General features: G+C 57.2%; 4 protein-coding genes across 4 annotated transcripts; all 4 read right to left on the bottom strand.

The window, feature by feature from the left end:
- Window positions 1–596: 596 nt before the first annotated feature.
- On the bottom strand, window positions 597–2,555 carry LMJF_33_1870 (putative nucleolar GTP-binding protein; the record flags this gene model as incomplete). Its single annotated transcript, XM_001685895.1, has 1 exon — window positions 597–2,555. One exon carries the CDS (start codon window positions 2,553–2,555, stop codon window positions 597–599), a length of 1,959 nt encoding a protein of 652 aa, XP_001685947.1.
- A 2,321-nt stretch (window positions 2,556–4,876) lies between these two features.
- On the bottom strand, window positions 4,877–6,799 carry ABCD3 (putative ATP-binding cassette protein subfamily D,member 3; the record flags this gene model as incomplete). Its single annotated transcript, XM_001685894.1, has 1 exon — window positions 4,877–6,799. One exon carries the CDS (start codon window positions 6,797–6,799, stop codon window positions 4,877–4,879), a length of 1,923 nt encoding a protein of 640 aa, XP_001685946.1.
- A 1,730-nt stretch (window positions 6,800–8,529) lies between these two features.
- Window positions 8,530–9,300, bottom strand: LMJF_33_1850 (hypothetical protein; the record flags this gene model as incomplete). The annotated part of the gene is made up of 1 exon (XM_001685893.1): window positions 8,530–9,300. The coding sequence occupies one exon, from the start codon at window positions 9,298–9,300 to the stop codon at window positions 8,530–8,532; it is 771 nt and encodes a 256-aa protein (XP_001685945.1).
- Window positions 9,301–10,526: 1,226 nt separating this feature from the next.
- LMJF_33_1840 (putative small GTP-binding protein Rab18) lies at window positions 10,527–11,180 on the bottom strand (the record flags this gene model as incomplete). The annotated part of the gene is made up of 1 exon (XM_001685892.1): window positions 10,527–11,180. One exon carries the CDS (start codon window positions 11,178–11,180, stop codon window positions 10,527–10,529), a length of 654 nt encoding a protein of 217 aa, XP_001685944.1.
- Window positions 11,181–18,844: the final 7,664 nt, after the last annotated feature.

The raw sequence follows: 18,844 nt of genomic DNA, 5'->3' as shown, positions 1-18,844 counted from the left end.
ACGAAGTGGAGTATCGTCCCCCTCCCCTTCTCTCACCTCCGCCACTCCCCACAATGTTTCGTTCCCTTCCCGCCCCCCCCCCATTGTCAGCCCTCCTTCCTTCCTCGCTCCTCAAGCGGCAAACAGGCGCCAAAGAGAATCGAAATGAGCGTGCCGCATACACGTCGGCAGCGAAATCCACGAGAGAGCAAGAGAGAGAGAGAGAGAACGAGTTGTGTGCCAGACAATGGGGGGGGGGGACAGGGAAGCGGTGAGTGGAAGGGGGGAGGAAGAGAAGGGCAACAGTACAAACAGCAGAAAAGAAACGAAAGAAGCACAACCGAACAAAAAAGGAGGCGAAAAGGCGAGAAGACGATGAGGTCCGCTCGTCAGGCTAGCACTGGTAAGCGAGGGGGGAGTGTGGGATAGCGGTACAAGAAAGACTAAGTAGAACGGTGAATGAGGTACAGCCAGTGAGACGAAAGGAGAAGCATCACGGCACTCATGGTGTGGCCATCCATGATGCTCGCCGCAGAGATGATCAAGTCACCGCCTCTTCACCTCCCCCTCCCTGTGTTGCCATCTATCTCTCACCTCGGCAGTCGCACCCCGCACACTTAACGCCGGTCGCGAGCGCCGTTGCTCTTTACCTTACCCGTGAACAAATGCATAGGGCGGAGGTTCGGGATGTGGTGGTCGCCCTCGCCCTTCCGTGCCTGGCGGGCCAGCGGACGCGCCTTCACCTTGCTCAGCTTCACGGCGCGCAGCTTCTCGTTCACATCACGGTAGCCGTCGCCGCGGTTGACGCTCATACTGCGTTCGCGACTAGCAGAGGCGCCGCTGATACTACGAGTCGTCTTGGTGCTAACGTGGGCAGAGCCGGAGCGGTCGCGGATCAGTGCCTCCTGCGCGACAGACATGGAACGGCCACGCTTGCGAGTAGGCACCTCGCCGCTGCCGTCCGCGATGGACTTTGCCCTGGCGTCCTGACTGCCGGTGCGTTTGTTGAACTTGTCGATGGCCATCGCCTGGCTGTGCGTACGCCGGATGGCAGGATTCTTCATGGCTCGCTCCATCTTCAGCACCTTTATCTTGTCCTTTATGAACTTCACTGCCTCAATGGTATCGTTGTCCAGCGTGTACTGCTCGTGCTTGCGGGACGCCTCCAGCTCCAGATCTTCCAGCCGCGCCTCCTCCTCCGCCTCTAGCTCCAGCAGGCGCTGGTGGATGTCAGGGTCAATATTGTCATAGATGTTGTGGCCATCCATGATGTCCGGAATGATATCGTCGACCCACTCCGGGTTCTCCAGATCCCATGTCTTGCGCTCGTTCTTCTGATACTGGCCCGGGCCGCCATTTTCCCACTCGTAGTCGCGCTCTGTCTTGCGGCGCTGCCGCGGCGGCTCGCCCGTGGCGCGCGCCTGCAGCACTGACGCCGGCACAAAGGCGGGGCGCTCCAGCTCATCGCGCTGCTGTGGGGTGGCGCAGTAGAGGCGGTTCTGAATTGCCTGGTAGCGGCCAGAGCCCTCTTTCTGCTCGGAGCGGTGGGCGAGAAGCATGTCGCAGGCGACGGTCTTGAGGTCGCCGACGCCGACGTCCGTGAGTGTGCTAGTCGTAATCCACTTCGCGTCCGCCTCCTGAATGGCGTCCATGATAAGCTCCTGCTCCGCCGACGAGACATCGTCGATGGTGCACACGTCGCACTTGTTGAAGACGACGACAACCGGCTTCCCAGTGAACAGAGGGCCAACGGATTTAAAGAGAGAGACCTGCTGCTCAATGGAGTAGCCGCACTGGCCGCTCAGGTCCATGAAGAAGAGGATGCAGGCACGGAGGTGGGCCAGTGCGGTGATCGCCTGCATCTCGATGACGTTGCGCTCCTCCAGAGAATGGTCTAGGATGCCCGGGGTGTCGATCACCTGCCACGTAGTGTACTTGTAGTCCGTGTGACCGACAAAGAGCGACTTGGTGGTGAAGGCATACGGCTGCACCTCCACATCAGCGCGCGTGACCTTGTTCATAAAGCTGGACTTGCCCACGTTCGGGAAGCCCGTCACGAGCAGCGTGCGCGCGTTCGGGTCGATGGAGGGGAGGCGAGACATGTGCTGACGCACCTTCTCCAAGTAGGCGAGCGCGCTATTGAGCTTCTTGCACGCCGTCGCCATGCGGCCGAGGGCAGCGCGCTTCAGCTGCTTGCAGCGGTAGAGAGAGTCGCCGTACTTGAGCAGACGCACGTAATCACGACCAATGTTGTCCACCATGTGGCGAACCGCGCCCACCTGGCCCAGCGCCACCTTGTAGTGATCGCGGTCGTACAAGACGTGCATGAGATCGCCGTAGAAGGGGTGAATGTCATCCATGCGCGGGAACTCCTGAAGGATGTAGGTGAGCTTCTCATTGATGGTCTTCTGCGTGAACTTGACCTTGCGCATGTAAAACTGGCGAATGCGGGAGATATGGTATCCCTTGTGCACCACCGTCGGCGTCTTGCGTTGCGTCTTGGACAGGACAATGTCCATGAAGTCCTTGTACGTCGGGACGACGGTGATTGTCTTGAAGTTGTACACGGACGTCATTATGGCCTGGCAAAGAAATGGGATGAAAGAAGATATACTCAGCTATTCGAGGGAAGAAGGTGAGGGGTGCGTCGCGGTGGAGAGCCGGGCACGCAGAGCTCTGTGGAAACCGGGGGTGTGAGATAGAGAACAGAAAAAGTGGAAGGGAAAACAGTAGAGACGGTGAGCTGGCCCTCTTCACGGAGAAGATCAGTAATACAGCGTGGAGCAGGTATGGCCGTCCTCTGCGAAGAGGATTGCGGTCGGAAAGCGAAGAAGAGTGCAGCCGAGCGCGGGTTCTCGCGGCACCGAGGTTATCTCTTTCACAGACACGCGCAACGGTCGCAGATGGTTGTGTGAGAGAGACAATGTGATGGCGGTTAGATGAAGAGCAGCAACCGTGTGGTACGAGGAAGGCGAGCGAGATCGATAGAGAAAGATGGCACGGAGAAGCACAGCAGGGGGAGCAGGCTTGTGACAACACCCTAGACGATATCATACCTGCAGTTACCGGGTGGGGCGCTAAAGACTGCCTGCCGCAGAGAAGGCTGAAGGCGGCCTCCGGGCGTCCATGCACCGCTGCCGCAGATGTGCGATGCTGATGGAGGCTGAGAACAGTGTGATACGCCAAAGCGGTGCCGGTGTCCGCCGTGCATAGGCGATGGTGGCTTGACTACGCGCATCACGACTTACGCTCCTTTTCATTCATCAAGCCGTTGTTAGCACGGATGAAACCCTTATGTACAAACCCAACACCCACTTAGCACTCAAGGCTCCCTCCTTTGGGGGGAGACAGAGGTCTGGGCAGCACAGGATACATTTTTTCCACCCCTTTGGAGACATACGCAGCTGACATGCGCGTGTGCGAACGCGGCGCTCGCCAGGCTCAAAGGCAAACAACTGTACGGGGGAGTGAAAATCAGCACATACCCATCTAAACATTCACGCACGGCACACGCAGGCAGAGAGAGAGGGAAAGGGCACGTAGGAGCCAGTAGTCTATGTAGCCCAGAGGGAACGCGGTGAAGGAGAAAGACGGCTCGTGAAGGCCTGTGCGTCGCCTGATACACCTGCACCTACCCCTGCGCACTCGCACTTTCAGCTCCCTGCCCCCTTCATACACATGGGGACACCACACCTCACCAATAAAGCAAAAAAAGCAGGTCGACAACGCTAGCATACACCAGTGCACACTCCAAAATGCTGAAAAAGAGAAAGGCACATACGCCTACGCATACCAGACAACCGATACATCCCCTCTCCTTCACAGTCCGTTAGGTGTTGCAGTTCCGGTAGCGCACAAGGGCAAATCGTTTGAGGCTCCGAGAGAGAGGCACAGGCAGAGGTAGACAGAGGCCAATATTAAAAACAACAGCACAGCAAACGTAGAATAATTATTATATAAGAGCACCACTGGCACACTCTCGGCCCCGTCTAGGGAAACACAGAAAAAATGGCTGAAGGAAGGGAAAAACATGTAGGCACGCAAACGCGAGCACGCAGAGCGTACACCCTCAAAGACATGGAAGCGCAGAAGACCCCAGCGCCCGCACACGGCGCAGTCGCACAGTACAGCTGCACACGCTAGAAGAGCTGCCCTCATTTTAACAAAAATTGTCGTTCTTGTGCATTTTGTACGAGCGCCACCCACTCCTCAAGGACTCCTCTCCCACGTTTAACCCTTTGGAAGGCGGATTTTACGAGAAGGGAACCACGACAAAGCAAAGGCGCCCACTAATGTGTGTACGCACATGGTAAAGGAAGCGGAAGAAGCTTTGGAGGTGTGGCAGAGAAAGGAAAACAAGAGAGCACGCATACGCAGACACCAGCACACAGACAGAAACCGAAGAGGACATTTTCAAAATGATAGCAAACACACACACACACACACATATATATATATATATATATATGTGTGTGTGTGCACGCGCGCATGTGCAAAATGCGTGTTCGCAGTTAAAGGTGTGCTTTTCGTTTAAAAGGACGACAGCGTGCATGAGTCGACGAAGGGGGGAGGGGGGAGGGGGAGGGCGCAACAAAAAACACACAAAGGAGAAAGGAGAAAAGAGCAACGAAAGCGTCATCAGCTCTTCTCCCACGTTTGTGGTTTACTTGTATGCTTGTATGTCTTCCGTCGTCGTCATCGTCGTCGGAAAGGAAAGACTACCTCCACGAGTATGTGTGTCTCTCAGAGGAACAACATCAGCGCCCCGAGAGTCCATGGTTGGGACGGCCTTGCGTTGCAAAGAAAGTCCGCGCTTCAGCGGCACCCAGCACAGCCAAAAAACAAGAGAGGCGAACAGCCCGCTCAATTAGTCTTCTCTCTCCCTCGCCTGCCCTCTCTACTGTTCGCTGACCTGGCAGCCGCCTTCTCCGTCCAAAGAGACGACGACGCGGTGCAGCTTGCGCAGTGTCTCATGATGCGACACCGTGATCAGTGTCACACCTGCCTTCTGCAGTAATCTGTAGAAGAAGGGCTCTTCATCCTGGGAAATTGCGCTCGTGCACTCATCGAGGAATGCGAATTGCGGGCGGTGCAACAGGACGCGCACCAGGGCTACACGCTGACGCTCCCCACCCGACAATACTTCCTCCCAGTTCTCGGAGGCATCCAAGCCACCTTCCCGATCCATCATGGGGTTGAGGCCAAACGACATCGCCGCGGACATGATAACCTCATCCGACACAAAGGCCTGCTCAGGCTTGCCGTCGCGGGCGTCCTCTGTAACGTGCGGGTATGTAAGCAGCGCACGCAGCGAGCCAGGTGGGAGGTAAGTACGCTGCGGCAGGCACATGAGCGACTCGGGGGCCGTTGGGAGGGTCACGCTGCCCTTGGCAACCGGCCATAACCCGCTAAGCACGCGCATCAGTGCCGTCTTGCCGGAGCCGTTGCTGCCCATGATCAGCGTGTGCTTCCCAGGGGTGACAGTGAGGTTAAAATCATGCAGAAGACTCATGCCAGCCGGGCTGACGATGTCTACGTCCCTCCATTGCACCAAATCATCCGAGTAGAAGACGTTGGCCGCTTCACCACGCACACTCGACGCGTTGATTCGCTCCAGTGTCTCGCGCAGCTCTCCAATGCGGTGCACGCTGCCACACAACGCGCCTATTTGTTTGTGCATGAGAAGCATCCGCCCAATCGCTGCGGAAAAGGGCACGTACAGCTGCACATTTTGGAGGTACAGCTGAGTCAGATCACCCTTGGTCATCAAATGGAACTGGTCGAGAACGACAAGACTGCATACAAGGTACCCAACCAAGCTGGCGCCGTACTTGATGAACAGGCTGTCACTGCACCCAGTCAGCCACTTGGTGCGCTTGATCTTGTACTCGTGGCGGATGAGGGAGCCCAGCAGGCGTCCCACGTGCGCGCGCTCGATCTCCTCGCCGTTGTAGAAAGCGATCTCCTCCGCGTGCGAGATGAGCTGGTGGTGCTTCGTGCGCAGGTTGCCTTCCTTCTGTTGGCTCGTCGCCACCAGCTGACCAAAGTTGGGCAGCAGCACCGACATGCACGTCGCAACGAGCAGGTAGTAGGAAATTAAGAAAGCAGGGGGCGCAAGGCCTCCGTGCCTCGAGAGTTCCATCAAAAGCGTCACCACGTCCAGGATCGGTTTGAATAGGGCGCCGAATACTCCAGCAATGCCCTTGCAGAACTGATCTGTCTCCTGCGTGAGACGGTGATCGGTGTTATCTATGAAGGCGCTCTGCTTAGCGATCATGTAGATCGTGTTCCCTTTGAGATACTCTTTGTGAAGAGTCGCCTGCAAGTTGTCTCGCAGCCGCTGCTGCGTCATTATCTTTACGTACTGCACCCCGATTTGCAGAATCGTTCCCGGGATGGCGAGCAAGCCGATGTCCGCCACGCTAGAAATAAACGCTTTTGTGTTGCGCTCGACGAGGTACCGGCCATTGCGCCCTACAACCCTTGCAAACAGCAGTGTCAGGTGGGTGCGCAGGTAAAAGAGGGCCAGCAAGAGCAGCACACCCCCGGATTCGAGGGATACGAAATGAGGGATGCACAGTCGGAGAAGAGAGAGGAAGCGCCGCCAGAAGATGCGATCCATCTTGATTGTGTCATCCTCGCTGCTGCCACCGACGCGCGACGGAGAGAAGCGGCGAGAACGGTGCTTCGTACTGCCGCTCAAAGCGCGCCGCCGGTGCACCACGGCACGGAGCATACGAACCGCCGCAGCGAGGCAGAGCAGCTGCACGGCGTAGAAGCCGAGAAAGCGACTCGACGTCAGCTTCGACACAACAGCCATTGTGTCGCGGTGAAAAGGCGGCCAGAAGGTAGAGATGCGGATAAAGCAAAGACTAAAGGCATTAACGAGGGTAGATACGCCACCCCGCCGCCGACCTGGAGAACTCGCAGAGAAGGGCGCGTATATGTCTACGTAAAAAGGTCTCTATGTATTGGCCTATACTTGTGTGCGGAGTGATGGGTGTGCCAGGAGTAGTACTCGGAAACCTTCGCACTGTCCACCTCCTTGCTCTCTCGATCTAACAACCTCTTTTCGTGCGCTCCCTTCTCCGTCAGCTGCTGCTCAGATACTCGCTTCCTCCCACACACACGCACAGAATCTTGCATGCACGGAGGGGCGATACAAGAGAAGCAGCAGCAGCAGCAGCAAGAAATGTGAGCCAACGGATCCCGACAGCAACGATCGAGCCTCCTCAAAGATAAAGAGAGAGATGAGGGAAGAAGAAGCGGGAATGGAGACGAAGGAGATCCACGAAGAGCCCAGCCCCGCGCCAACGCGCTTTGAGTGTTTCCGCGCGTGTGTGTGTGTGTGAGTGCGCGCACCCTTTGCCTACGCATACTTCGTCTGTTCTCAGATGCGAGTGGGGGAATGCGCGCCGGTGAAAGAAAAGAGATGCTATCGAGTAGGGCAGCACGCCAGCGGGCAGAACAGAGGCTCAGCGGGGCGAAGGAGCGAAGAGGCTCGAGGATGGGCAGCACTGCAAGCGCCTGAAAGGGGATCGGAACGATCAAGGAGACGTCGGCCGCACATAAGCACCACAAATGTGTGTAACTGGCGCATGCTGAGCCCACAGAACAGCGGGCGACGTGCGCACCCAAATCGGCACTATTTCTCCCCTTCCCACCCTCCCCCCCCGATGTTGGTGTCTTCCTTTCGCGTATGGCATACAGCAAAGACAGAGAGAGAGAGACTCTACGCCCCAATTCAAAACTGCGGCAGTTTGCCCCTTGTCTTTCTACTTGGAATGCGGCACGAAGAGAGGGGAGAGAAGCACACAGGCATGCCTCCATCTTGTGTTCACGAGACCTGAGCCGTGTTTCTTTTTGCTGTTTGCACCGCATTCATTCTGCCGTAGAACAGAGGAGTCCAAGGCCACGCTGGCCCCGGCCCGTCACAGGCCCCCATCGCGTGGTGCGAAGCAGCGCTAGAGACACACGCATCACAGCCATGCGCCGACGCAGCCATCTCAGCACGGACCCTGCATCAGCCTCTACCAGCCCCTTCTACGCACGCAGCCCCACCGCTGCCCCAACTATGCCGGCAGCCACCCGGCGCATCCCTCGGCGTGGCTCAGGCGCCCCACAGCAGGAGGCAGTGAGGGCCGGGCGGGTCGCAGTCGAGTCGCGCTGACACTCCGCCCATATAGCATGGATGGCGCAACCCGGTGCACGGTCGCGGGTCGCTCCGACGCGGCGCCATCCGCGACCTGACCGCCGCCATCAGCAGCGATGCAGCGCTCTGACTTCCCCACGTCGTAGGCGCCTGACCCTGCCACCACCAGATGCGGTGCGGCATTGGCAGGGGATAGGGGCTGCCTGGATCCTCCCTGCACAGGGCAGGTACAGGGTCATGGTTACCACCCGCTGAGGTGTCACCCACCATTAAGCACGGCAAAGCCGAGCAGATCAGAACCGAAAATAAACACGCCGAGCCAGCGCAATGTGCAGCAACGTCAACACCTCCCTCTCCGTAGCATACTTCTGAAAAGCAACGCGCCGTTCACGACTGGCTCACTCGTCGTCGACACTAAAGGATACAAGTGACGCGCCGGTCTCGTTCTCCTGTACCGTCACTGAAATGGCGTTGCCCTTGTGAAGTGCTGTCCTCAGATGCTTCAGGGTGCTGGCATCCGAAACGAGCACTTCCTGCGGGTACTCCTCACCTCCATCAGTGAAGAGGGAGAGCTGCGCCTTGTTCTTGCCGGCGTCTACGATGTCCACAAGTGAGAGCGTGAGTGTGGCGGCGGTGATGGGCGTGGTGCCGTTGCCGGCGTTCGCACCTGCAGAGCCGTCGGTCCCGAGAACGGTCCAGTAGAGACTGAGCAGCTTATCCTTTTGTGGAGAGGTGAAAACGGTGAAGGGCATCTTGAGCGCGTCGTCAAGGAGGCGAAGAATCGGTGCATCGGCCGCATCAGCGGTGTTGCCGCGGTCCCCGTCGTCGCTGTCCTCGTCGCCGGCTGGATGTGGCACACCTGTGCCTCTCGAAGGATCTGCGCACGACGCCGAAGTCGGCACACTAAAGTCAGCCCTTGCAGGGGACGCCGTTGTCGCCGGCGTGTCACAGGCAGCTGGGTAGCCAGAAGCGTGATGGGCAGCTGAGTTGCCGTAGTGTGCAATGATCGCCATGTAGAGTGCCTGCTGCGCCGCCTTCGTAAAGCGGTACCCCTGGTTGCGAAAGAGAAAGCGGCGCAGCGTGCTGATCTCCTTCTTCAACGCAGGTCCAGTGGGCTGAGCCTCAGCGGCCGCCTTGAACTGCTTCGCGCGGTCATCCATGCCAGACATGGCTCCGCCCTCCCAGTGGAGCTGCTTTTCAGGTCGTTGTGGTCGCCGTTTCAGTGGTGGCTCTCGCCGTAGGTGTTCAGAAAACCCCGACACAAACGTCTGTTTTTTTCTGGTCTGTCCTGCCCTGCGTCGGAGAGAGGGGGTGAGGAAGAAGAGGAGCAAGTAACGCGCGAGAAAGCGAGAGCAAAGGCTAGAGAATGAGAGAGAGAGAGAGAGAGAGAGCTGCAATGCTAGCGGATGACCACCAGCTTCAACCAGTAGACACAGAGGCTGTGGGAGGCTTTGCCGAGACCGCGGAGACAACGAGTCGGTACAAGGAAGCCAAGAGCGAAGCGAATCGCAGGACACAACTCTGCTATCCTACCACCAATCTCTTCCTGGCAGAATAGATTGCAGCTTCATCCTCGATGCTGTTTGGTTCTCGTGTCTTCAAAGGCGACGCTGGACCTGTGGCTCGCGGCGGGAAAAGGAAAGGGAGAGCGGATGAGCCTCATCACCGTAGAGGAAACAAAAGGCAGCGAGACAATGCCGTGCCTCTCACCGTAAATCATACACGGAAAAGGGAGAAGAAATGCAACACACACACACACACATATGCACAGGGCAACAGATACACCTTAGCAAGCTAAGGCAGGAGAAGCACGAGGATGCCACGCCGCAGTGAAGCAGAGACAACACGAAAAAAAAGAGAAGCGTCCCGAGAGGAGAAGAGAAGAGGAAGGTCGTGGCGCACACGTTTTGCTGAGCGAGAAAGGGTGTGAGAAGGCGGTGGCGGAATTTAAAAAGATGACGGGCCAGGCAAGTTCTAGCTGTAGGGCCATCCGTGCGCCTTATGCCTGGCTAAAGGCGGGCAACCGGCGGCAGAAAAGGGACTGCACCGCAGAGAGACAAAGAAAGAGGCAGCCAATGGAGAGGCAGAGAAGGCACTGCACAAATAAGGGCGAAGCAAGATGTCAGGGATACCAAGAGGCGCACAGCTGAGTGCACCCCTCCCCTTCCACATTTCGTCTGTGTGTGTGTGTGTGTGTGTGTGTGTGTGTGTGTGTCGCACCCGCGGCTCCTGTGCAATACCCAGTTGTGCCTCCCTCATCATCAAATGCTGGCAAATATGCGTATGGGTGCCTGTAATCGGCTGATGCGAACACGCACCGCACACCGCAGCCTCCGCCTCCCCCCTTATGAACCGTTCCCCACACCCTTCTCAGTTCGGTGTGTTACAGCTTCCCCTAGCAACAGCCTTGTCCACTGCCGTTGTTGCTGCCATCGTTCAAGTTTGCGATCCGACGTCGCTCGTACTGCTCCAAGTCCTGCAACTTATCATGCACACTACGCGCCACCTCGTCAAATGCCTGCGCCACCCCAATCCTTGTCTTGGCAGAGGTGAGGGCGAACAGCATGTTGTTCTGCTGGGCAAACCCCTGCGCTATCGAGCAGGGCAGCGGCATCGAGTTCTCATCAGGGCACAGGTCCGTCTTGTTGCCGATCAGCAGGAACGCCATACTGCTACTCTCCGCCTCGTCACGGCGGCAGTAGCTATTCGCTTCATCAAGCCACTTCTTGAGCCCGTGGAAAGACTGCGGATTGTTAACATCGTAGACGAGCACAACAGCATGTGCACCGCGATAGTAGGAGCTGGTCAAGGTACGGAAGCGCTCCTGTCCTGCCGTATCCCATAGCTGTAGGTTTACGGTAGTTTTGCCGCCCGTGTGGGCATCTACAACGTCCACCTTCTTCACCTTGAAATCGATGCCGATGGTCGACGAAATATTCTCATCAAAGGCCCCAGTGGTGAAGGAGAGCAGCAGGGAGGACTTACCCACACCGCTGTCGCCGATGAGGAGGACCTTGATGGTCTTGTCCGCACCGGTGGTAGATCCCATGACCAGCTGAGCAACAAGAGACAATGCAAGAAGAAAGGAAAAAGCAGAAGCCTCTCTTGGTATGTTTCGGCCGACCGCCTGCGTTGCCCGCCTTCACAGAAATACACAACAGAGGCGGTAATGAGAATGGAAACGCGAGAAAAGCTTGTCGAGTATTACCACAAAATCAGATCTTGTCTTGGCTACAAGGGGGACAAGAAGGCGCGCTGCGTGATGTGCGCGTCGTTGACGCTCCCTGGACTTGTGTATACGTCTGCTGTGAATAGCTTTTCTTTCTGATTGTTTGTTTGTTTGTTTTCCGTTCGTGGCACTGTGTATGTGTTCTCGTGAACTGAGAACGAAGCAGGAAGAAAAGGAAAGAGCATAGGATGCAGTATACATTGCATACACAAAGGACGAGCAATGAACGTGCCTCGCTCCGTTGCACAAGGAGCACGCTGGTAGAAGGTCCAGAAGGATCTACCGTTGTCTTCTTTGCGGTGTTGTTCACCCTCTCTCAACTCGGATGCGTCTGCGGCAGTGTGAAGAGTAATGGGCACAGCGATACCGCTACCTCTGAGCATGCGTGCATTGAGAGAGAAAGAAACGTGAGCTGCACCGTTTCCGGGCTCCTTCTCATAGAGCCAAAGAAAACGAAAAGGGAGCTCCCTCAAACACGCTGCGTTTCTGCTGTTTTTTTTCCCTTACAATGCGTGCCAGAGCACACACGCAGATGTATCCCTCACCGCCTCCCTCCAATAGACACAGAAACACAAGCAGTGCACTCGTAAAGTCGGACCACGGAAGCGCTGATGGATGTGTCTAGTGACGTATGGGAAGCAAGAGAAGATAGACACACATGCGCAACACGAGACACATGTGAGACCAAAAGGGAAGACCACTGCACAGACAGCTGCAGAGCCGAGGGAAAAAATAGAGAAGACAGAGAAGCACAAGATAATCTCTGTATAGTGCACGCGGTAACCGAACCAAGAGCCGCAGTGGGTGAAAAAAAAAGATGGAGAGCCGTAGAGCGCGCGCACATGCCCTCACTCCTCCTCTCCCCATGGAAGGTGTGAGAAGCGTTCGTTTCGCCCTTTCCTCGATTCCCGGAGCCCGTCCTACACTCTCAATCATCGTTGTCATCGGCATCGTTCTCCAGGCCATACACACCATACCACAAGTCGACGTAACCCTCGTAAATCCAGTTCACCATGAGGCAGTACGTGGTGAAGCACAATAGATTCGCACAGACTATGAGAAGCGTACCTCGAGTCGTGTAGCACTTTGGTCCCATGACGGACATGAGCGTACGTCCTGATGCATGCTGGGCCTTAAGGAGATCGTGCGCCAACGTGCGCAGAGACTGCGGCGCCAACCTATCGCGTAATACGATAGATACGCGGAGCATCTTTGCGTAGATGATGAGTGAAAATATCAATACCAGAAACAAAGAGGGGCAGTTGCGGTTGTGCTTGAGTTGTCGGTATCCCCGGGGTGCCACCACCAGCATGCTTTATGTGAGCGCACGTTCCGCAGCTGCAGCGAATTTTCGGTCAGTTGGACGACTGCACCTCACCAACTGGTCCCCTCCAAGTGTTGGTGCCGTCCTCCAGCACCGAGGCCGATTGACTCTCACGTAGAAGGTAAAGGAAGAAAGGAGAAGGGGTGATCGCCACGGTGGAAATGCTGTGTGCAACAAGGAACCCAAAGAAAAGGATGCATGGATGGACGGGGTCTGCTGCGCTGAGCTTCCACGGCACATGTTTCATTCTTGCTTGTCACTCGCGCAAGAGAAAGAGAAGGATGGTTCCACAGCAGACGTGCGCTGCAGCACTGCCCTTACCGATCATCTCCCGCTGCTCCCCCTCCCCATGGCCCACGCACGCGTGTGCATTGCACTATGAAAAGGGAAAAGAGAGCGACATCGAGACGGCTACTCAGGTGCATTGCGGCAGTGCCAATACTACGTGGCATCGTGTTGGTCTGCAGGTACTACGGCCTCCCTTCCTTACTCTTCCTCCTAGTCGGCTCTCGGTGCTGTTTTCCCCCTTCTCTGTGGTCCTTCCTTTTGCTTTCCTTCGCTCGCCACTTCTCTGCTCACGTGTGTGTATGTGGGCACTGGCGTGCAGATACAAGCACGCCAGTGCACCCTTCCCTCCTCCTCCCTCAGCGCTTCTCTTTGCCTTCTCACGTCGTGGCTCAGGCAGCGACCTTTGCGCTCGCTTTCCGCGCTCTTTCCCCCTCCCCCTCCCCCTCCTCCTCCCCCTCCTCCTCCTCTCCCCCCCCCCTCGACTCAAAAGCGCCGCTACCCCTATCGACACACCGGGCTCGCTACACACTCCATCTATCCTGCAGTGCTACTTCCTTTTCTTGTGATGCAGTATCGGCCAGGTGCGCTCGACACGTGCACGCTCAACAAGCGCAATACGAGCGAACTCAGCAGCGAAACAAAGGACGCCGACAACAAAGACGCCCAAGATCAACGACGAATGGTCCGCCAAACAACTGAATAAAGGAAGAGGAGGAATCGAGTAGAAAGGTCAGCATGACGCATTCCAATCCACGTGTTCCCAACTCTTCCTCGCGGGCGAGTTTCCGATTTCTGTGGCAGAATATACCGATCTCGTACCCCTCCACTCGCGCTCCCAACACCTCTAGCGCTCGCCACGCTACCCACGAGAGTGTTGCTGTGTTCGAGTCGTCACGCAGTAACACTACGCACAAGTAGGTAGACTTACGCACCCCCCCCCTCCCTCCCTCCCTCCCTCTTTGCCCGTCACCTCGAGAGGGGATTTCCTGTCGCAGTGGACAAGCAAGAGTGTGGGTGGAGGAAAAGCGAAACGCGTACGATTACTCGACTCCTCGAAGATCTGAAACAAGAAGCGCAAGGCAGCAAAAGGATAAGGGCCTGGTGCAGCACGTCACGGGAATGGCGGGGAGCACGTTGGCCCACTCATCATCCTTATCGCTTGGTGATCGTTCCGCCATGGTTCCTTCTTGTGACAAGCCTTCCACAAAAATTCAGACGAAAAAGTGCACAACGACAGAGAGCTGGGTTACAGAAATCAGCGGGAGCACATGATGGAGAAGAGCAAGTCAGGGGCAAAAGCAGTTGGGGTTAGGAGAGCAAGGAAGCGCCCCTCCCACTCTCCCCAAACAAACCAAAAAAAAAGATACGCACATACGAGCTCCAAAGAATAGAGCCCGTGAGGAGGGAGGAGGTGGACCCGTGCGCCGGGGGGACACTGCAAAGGAAGGGGGCATGCGAATAGAGGAAGGGGCAAGGGTCAGGATGAGTGAAAAGGGCTTGGTGAGGAGGGCGAAGGTGGCAATAAAATATAAAAACAAAGGTGAACCACGGCTTACGTAACAAAGGAAACACAAGATGGCAAGCACGCGCCGAGAGATTGAGAACAGCTTCCTTCCACTTTTCTAAAGAGGAGGATGCACACTTCGTACAGAACATACATGATAAGAGAATTCAATATACAGCAAAGAGTGAACAACGAGTACCAGCCGGCACCCTAACGTAGCAAAAGAAAATAATAATAATAATAACAATGCGAAGAGTTGCTCGTGGCAGCGGTGGGCACCAGCACTGCATAACATGTCCCTCGTTCTCCATGACCCCACATTCTCATCCCTTACAGAAAGCTCGGAGTTCTTTGTTTTTGCAGCGACTTCGTTCCACGCCGTAGAACAGAGGAGTCCAAGGCCACGCTGGCCCCGGCCCGTCACAGGCCCCCATCGCGTGGTGCGAAGCAGCGCTAGAGACACACGCATCACAGCCATGCGCCGACGCAGCCATCTCAGCACGGACCCTGCATCAGCCTCTACCAGCCCCTTCTACGCACGCAGCCCCACCGCTGCCCCAACTATGCCGGCAGCCACCCGGCGCATCCCTCGGCGTGGCTCAGGCGCCCCACAGCAGGAGGCAGTGAGGGCCGGGCGGGTCGCAGTCGAGTCGCGCTGACACTCCGCCCATATAGCATGGATGGCGCAACCCGGTGGACAGTCGCGGGTCGCTCCGACGCGGCGTCATCCACGACCTGACCGCCGCCATCAGCAGCGATGCATCGCTCTGACTTCCCCACGTCGTAGGCGTCTGACCCTGCCACCACCAGATGCGGTGCGGCATTGGCAGGGGATAGGGGCTGCCTGGATCCTCCCTGCACAGGGCAGGTACAGGGTCATGGTTACCACCCGCTGAGGCGCCAACCACTATCAGGGACGGCGGAGCTGACCGGATGAGAGAAAGAAACAAAGACAGAAGCCATTATCAGAAACAGTGTTACATACACACACACACACACACACAGTAACGCCGTCAGTGAGTCCGAAGAAGAAGGCCAAAAAACTCTCGGTGAGAGGAAGGAGAAAGGCGGCACAAAAAGCGGTTGGCAACGAATAAGGGAAACCAAAGAACGAGCTCCACCGAAGCGGTGACGCGGCAGGCTTCCTCTCACAGTCTCCCTCCGCCTTATTCTTCGTGCCCTTTTGCTTTCTGTAATATTATCTGCTGCCGCACTCGCTTTCTCTTCTCTACTTCCTCGTATATAAAAATATCTTCTGCTTTTTGTGTACGCCCCCCTTCTGTGCTCCTCTCTCCTTGTAGCCCCATCTATCACCCGGTGCAAACAGGTTCCTGGCGTTCCTCCCGCAACAAATGTCGCGTGCGCGAGTCGGCGAGGGAGGGGATGGGGATGCGGCGGGGAAGGCACACACAACAAAAGGGGGGACCAATTCAAAAACACTTTACTGCCTCTTCCCACAACCATCTGTTTCTTTCGTCATTTTTATTCTTCGGGCGCTACGCACCTCAGGGTAAAAGGTTTGTTGCACGCAGGCAGTCAGAACCGCATCGTCCCTGTATCACCTTTTTGTTCAAGATCTTCGCGGGCGAAGCAAAATCCGAGATCGCACAAACGCTGCTGGGCCTTGTACGGACTGGGCAAGCGGCAGCCGTCGGTGAAAACGTGCCATGCGGTCCCCCTAAGGGCCCAGGGGCAGGGCCGCGATGTGTGCAGTCACATGATCCAACAACCCACCCACCCCCTCCTTGCCTGCATGACCTCTTCCGCCTATCATATCCTCTGCTTGCACAGCATGGCAGCTGCAATGCACACACACACGCCCCTCTCGCTCCGTGCACTCACTCCTCCCCTCTCTTTCTGTAGACAACACGCCGGCTCAACGGAGCGAGTGTTTTAGGCGCATCACTTCACCAGTCACCACCACCCCGACAGAGACCACCACGGCCAAGCATGTCGGGTGCACCGAGTCCGGCAGCAGGCGAATTCAGACGCCGTCTTGCACTGCTTGAGAGGTGAAGGGCGGATCACGCAGCAGAGGCACTAACGGGCCGAAGAAAATCCTAACAGCCCTCTCCGCGCCGAGGAGCCGCACCAGTCGCAAGAAGCCTCAAAGAGCTCTGAAAACAGGGCTGTCCAGCGGGTGACCCGGGAGAGGGACAAGAGAATGAGATGCTCACAGGGGTGGAAGCTTGCCACGCGGGAAGACGACGCGCCACGGAGCTGCCTTTTCCTCTGCTAGAGCGCATATGCCAATGCAGCTGTGTTGCACCTGCAGACGACTGGCCACGCTCACGGACGACCTGACCGGGGGAGGGCTGCACCGCCAAGTCAGGCACTGCGGAGCGAAGCGACTGCTACATACCCCTGCACACGCGACATCGCTAGCTAGCCGGCATCCCAGCATGGGGTAGGACCCGGAGCACAGCACGACTGCGTACTTTCGGCTTCGCCTCCGCCCGTCATCGTGGGGGCGGGCCGCACGCAAGACCTTCTCGAGCATCGCGGCACAGCGGCTTTCGACCTTCGTCAAGTGTGTGGCACAACAACGCTTCAGCGCTAACTATGGGGGCTTCTCATGTTGATCTACGTATTCGCAGACGCATCAGATGAAGCGATACAACAGCCCCCCAAGACCGCGCTCATGTCGCTTGCGCCCCGGTCTTCCACAGGGATATAGCGAAAGGAGGCCTGGAGAGGCGAGGCTTCCGTGCACGGGTTACATGGACTCTTCCGCCACAGCAAAACCGAACAGACGCCTCCCCAAAGGGCAGGGGACGACCTCCTCGCCTTTCCTGATCACGGGCGGCGGGCCTGACGCCGAGGAGGACATCCCGCCGGAGGGATCCGAGGTAACTCATGACTGAGCGCCGCGAGGAGGACCTGAAAAGCGACGACCAATCGCGTCCCAGTACGCAACGATGCACAGCGCGCTCATACCCCCTGCCGCTGTATGCTGATCGGACGAAGCCCATGAACCCCAAGGAATCACTGGAATGGTCAGCAGCGCACGGCAGGATGCCACCAGCTGATGGGCAGCGAGATTCCAAATCGGGCGCCACACGTACCCGGTGGGTCTGACCTACAGGGGAGGGTCAGGGCCAACCACCTCGTGAGGCCCCTTTAGCCGCATCCAACGAACAGCTGCTGCACAAGGCGCGCGACCCCACAACTTTCGTGGGCGAGAAATGCAAGTGGAATGACAACCCCAGACGTGCGCAAAACTCAGTGAAATCGGTTGCGAGGCTGAAGCCCGTACTCCACGACCAGCAGGGCACGCGCGTTTCGTCTTTCCCCGCTTCTCCACTATCCCTGATAGTGGTTGGCGCCTCGGCGCGTGATATCAGGGTCCAGCACCCCCGCCCTGTGCGGGGGAGAAGCCAGGCAGCCCCTATCCCCCGCCAATGCCGCACCGCATCTGGTGGTGGCAGGGTCAGACGCCTACGACGTGGGGAAGTCAGAGCGATGCATCGCTGCTGATGGCGGCGGTCAGGTCGTGGATGACGCCGCGTCGGAGCGACCCGCGACTGTCCACCGGGTTGCGCCATCCATGCTATATGGGCGGAGTGTCAGCGCGACTCGACTGCGACCCGCCCGGCCCTCACTGCCTCCTGCTGTGGGGCGCCTGAGCCACGCCGAGGGATGCGCCGGGTGGCTGCCGGCATAGTGGGGGCAGCGGTGGGGCTGCGTGCGTAGAAGGGGCTGGCAGAGGCTGATGCAGGGTCCGTGCTGAGATGGCTGCGTCGGCGCATGGCTGTGATGCGTGTGTCTCTAGCGCTGCTTCGCACCACGCGATGGGGGCCTGTGACGGGCCGGGGCCAGCGTGGCCTTGGACTCCTCTGTTCTACGGCAGAATGAATGCGTTGATAAAAAAGCCACTGATGGCGTGTTCGCTTACGGGCTTTGCTGCAAGTGGCGTGCGCCTTCACGAGAAGCCACATACCGACCACTCCTCACACTCTGGCCATATACAGACGCACGCGCTCATGTACACACAGAATAATAAGCACGAAGAAAAACGATGGTACAGGTAAGCAAAGAAACAACAACCAAAAAAAAACAAGAAAGGGACACGGATAAGCACATGTGTTTATGCAAGCACGCCGCCATCACCACCACCCTCGTCTTGCTGCCTCTTCCTCCTCCTCCTCCCCCTCCCCTCATCCGCCCATTTTGGTCATTCTTTTGCTTTGTTCGCTTTTTTTCCATCACCACCCGCTTCATCACACGTTCGCACAAGAACACACTTTTTTTCCTTGTTGCGGTTGTTGGGTACGGAAAGATCCAAAGGCAGAAAGAGCGTAAGAATAGTAGACGGGCACAGTGTCTCCGTTTCTTCGAGCATGAGGAGGAGGACGGAGGTGCAACAAT

This window comes from Leishmania major, chromosome 33, assembly GCF_000002725.2.
Source record: "Leishmania major strain Friedlin complete genome, chromosome 33".
NCBI classification, from domain to species: Eukaryota; Euglenozoa; class Kinetoplastea; order Trypanosomatida; family Trypanosomatidae; genus Leishmania; species Leishmania major.
The sequence above is the reverse complement of the archived record's forward strand: the minus strand, read 5'-3'. Positions and strand labels throughout refer to the sequence as shown.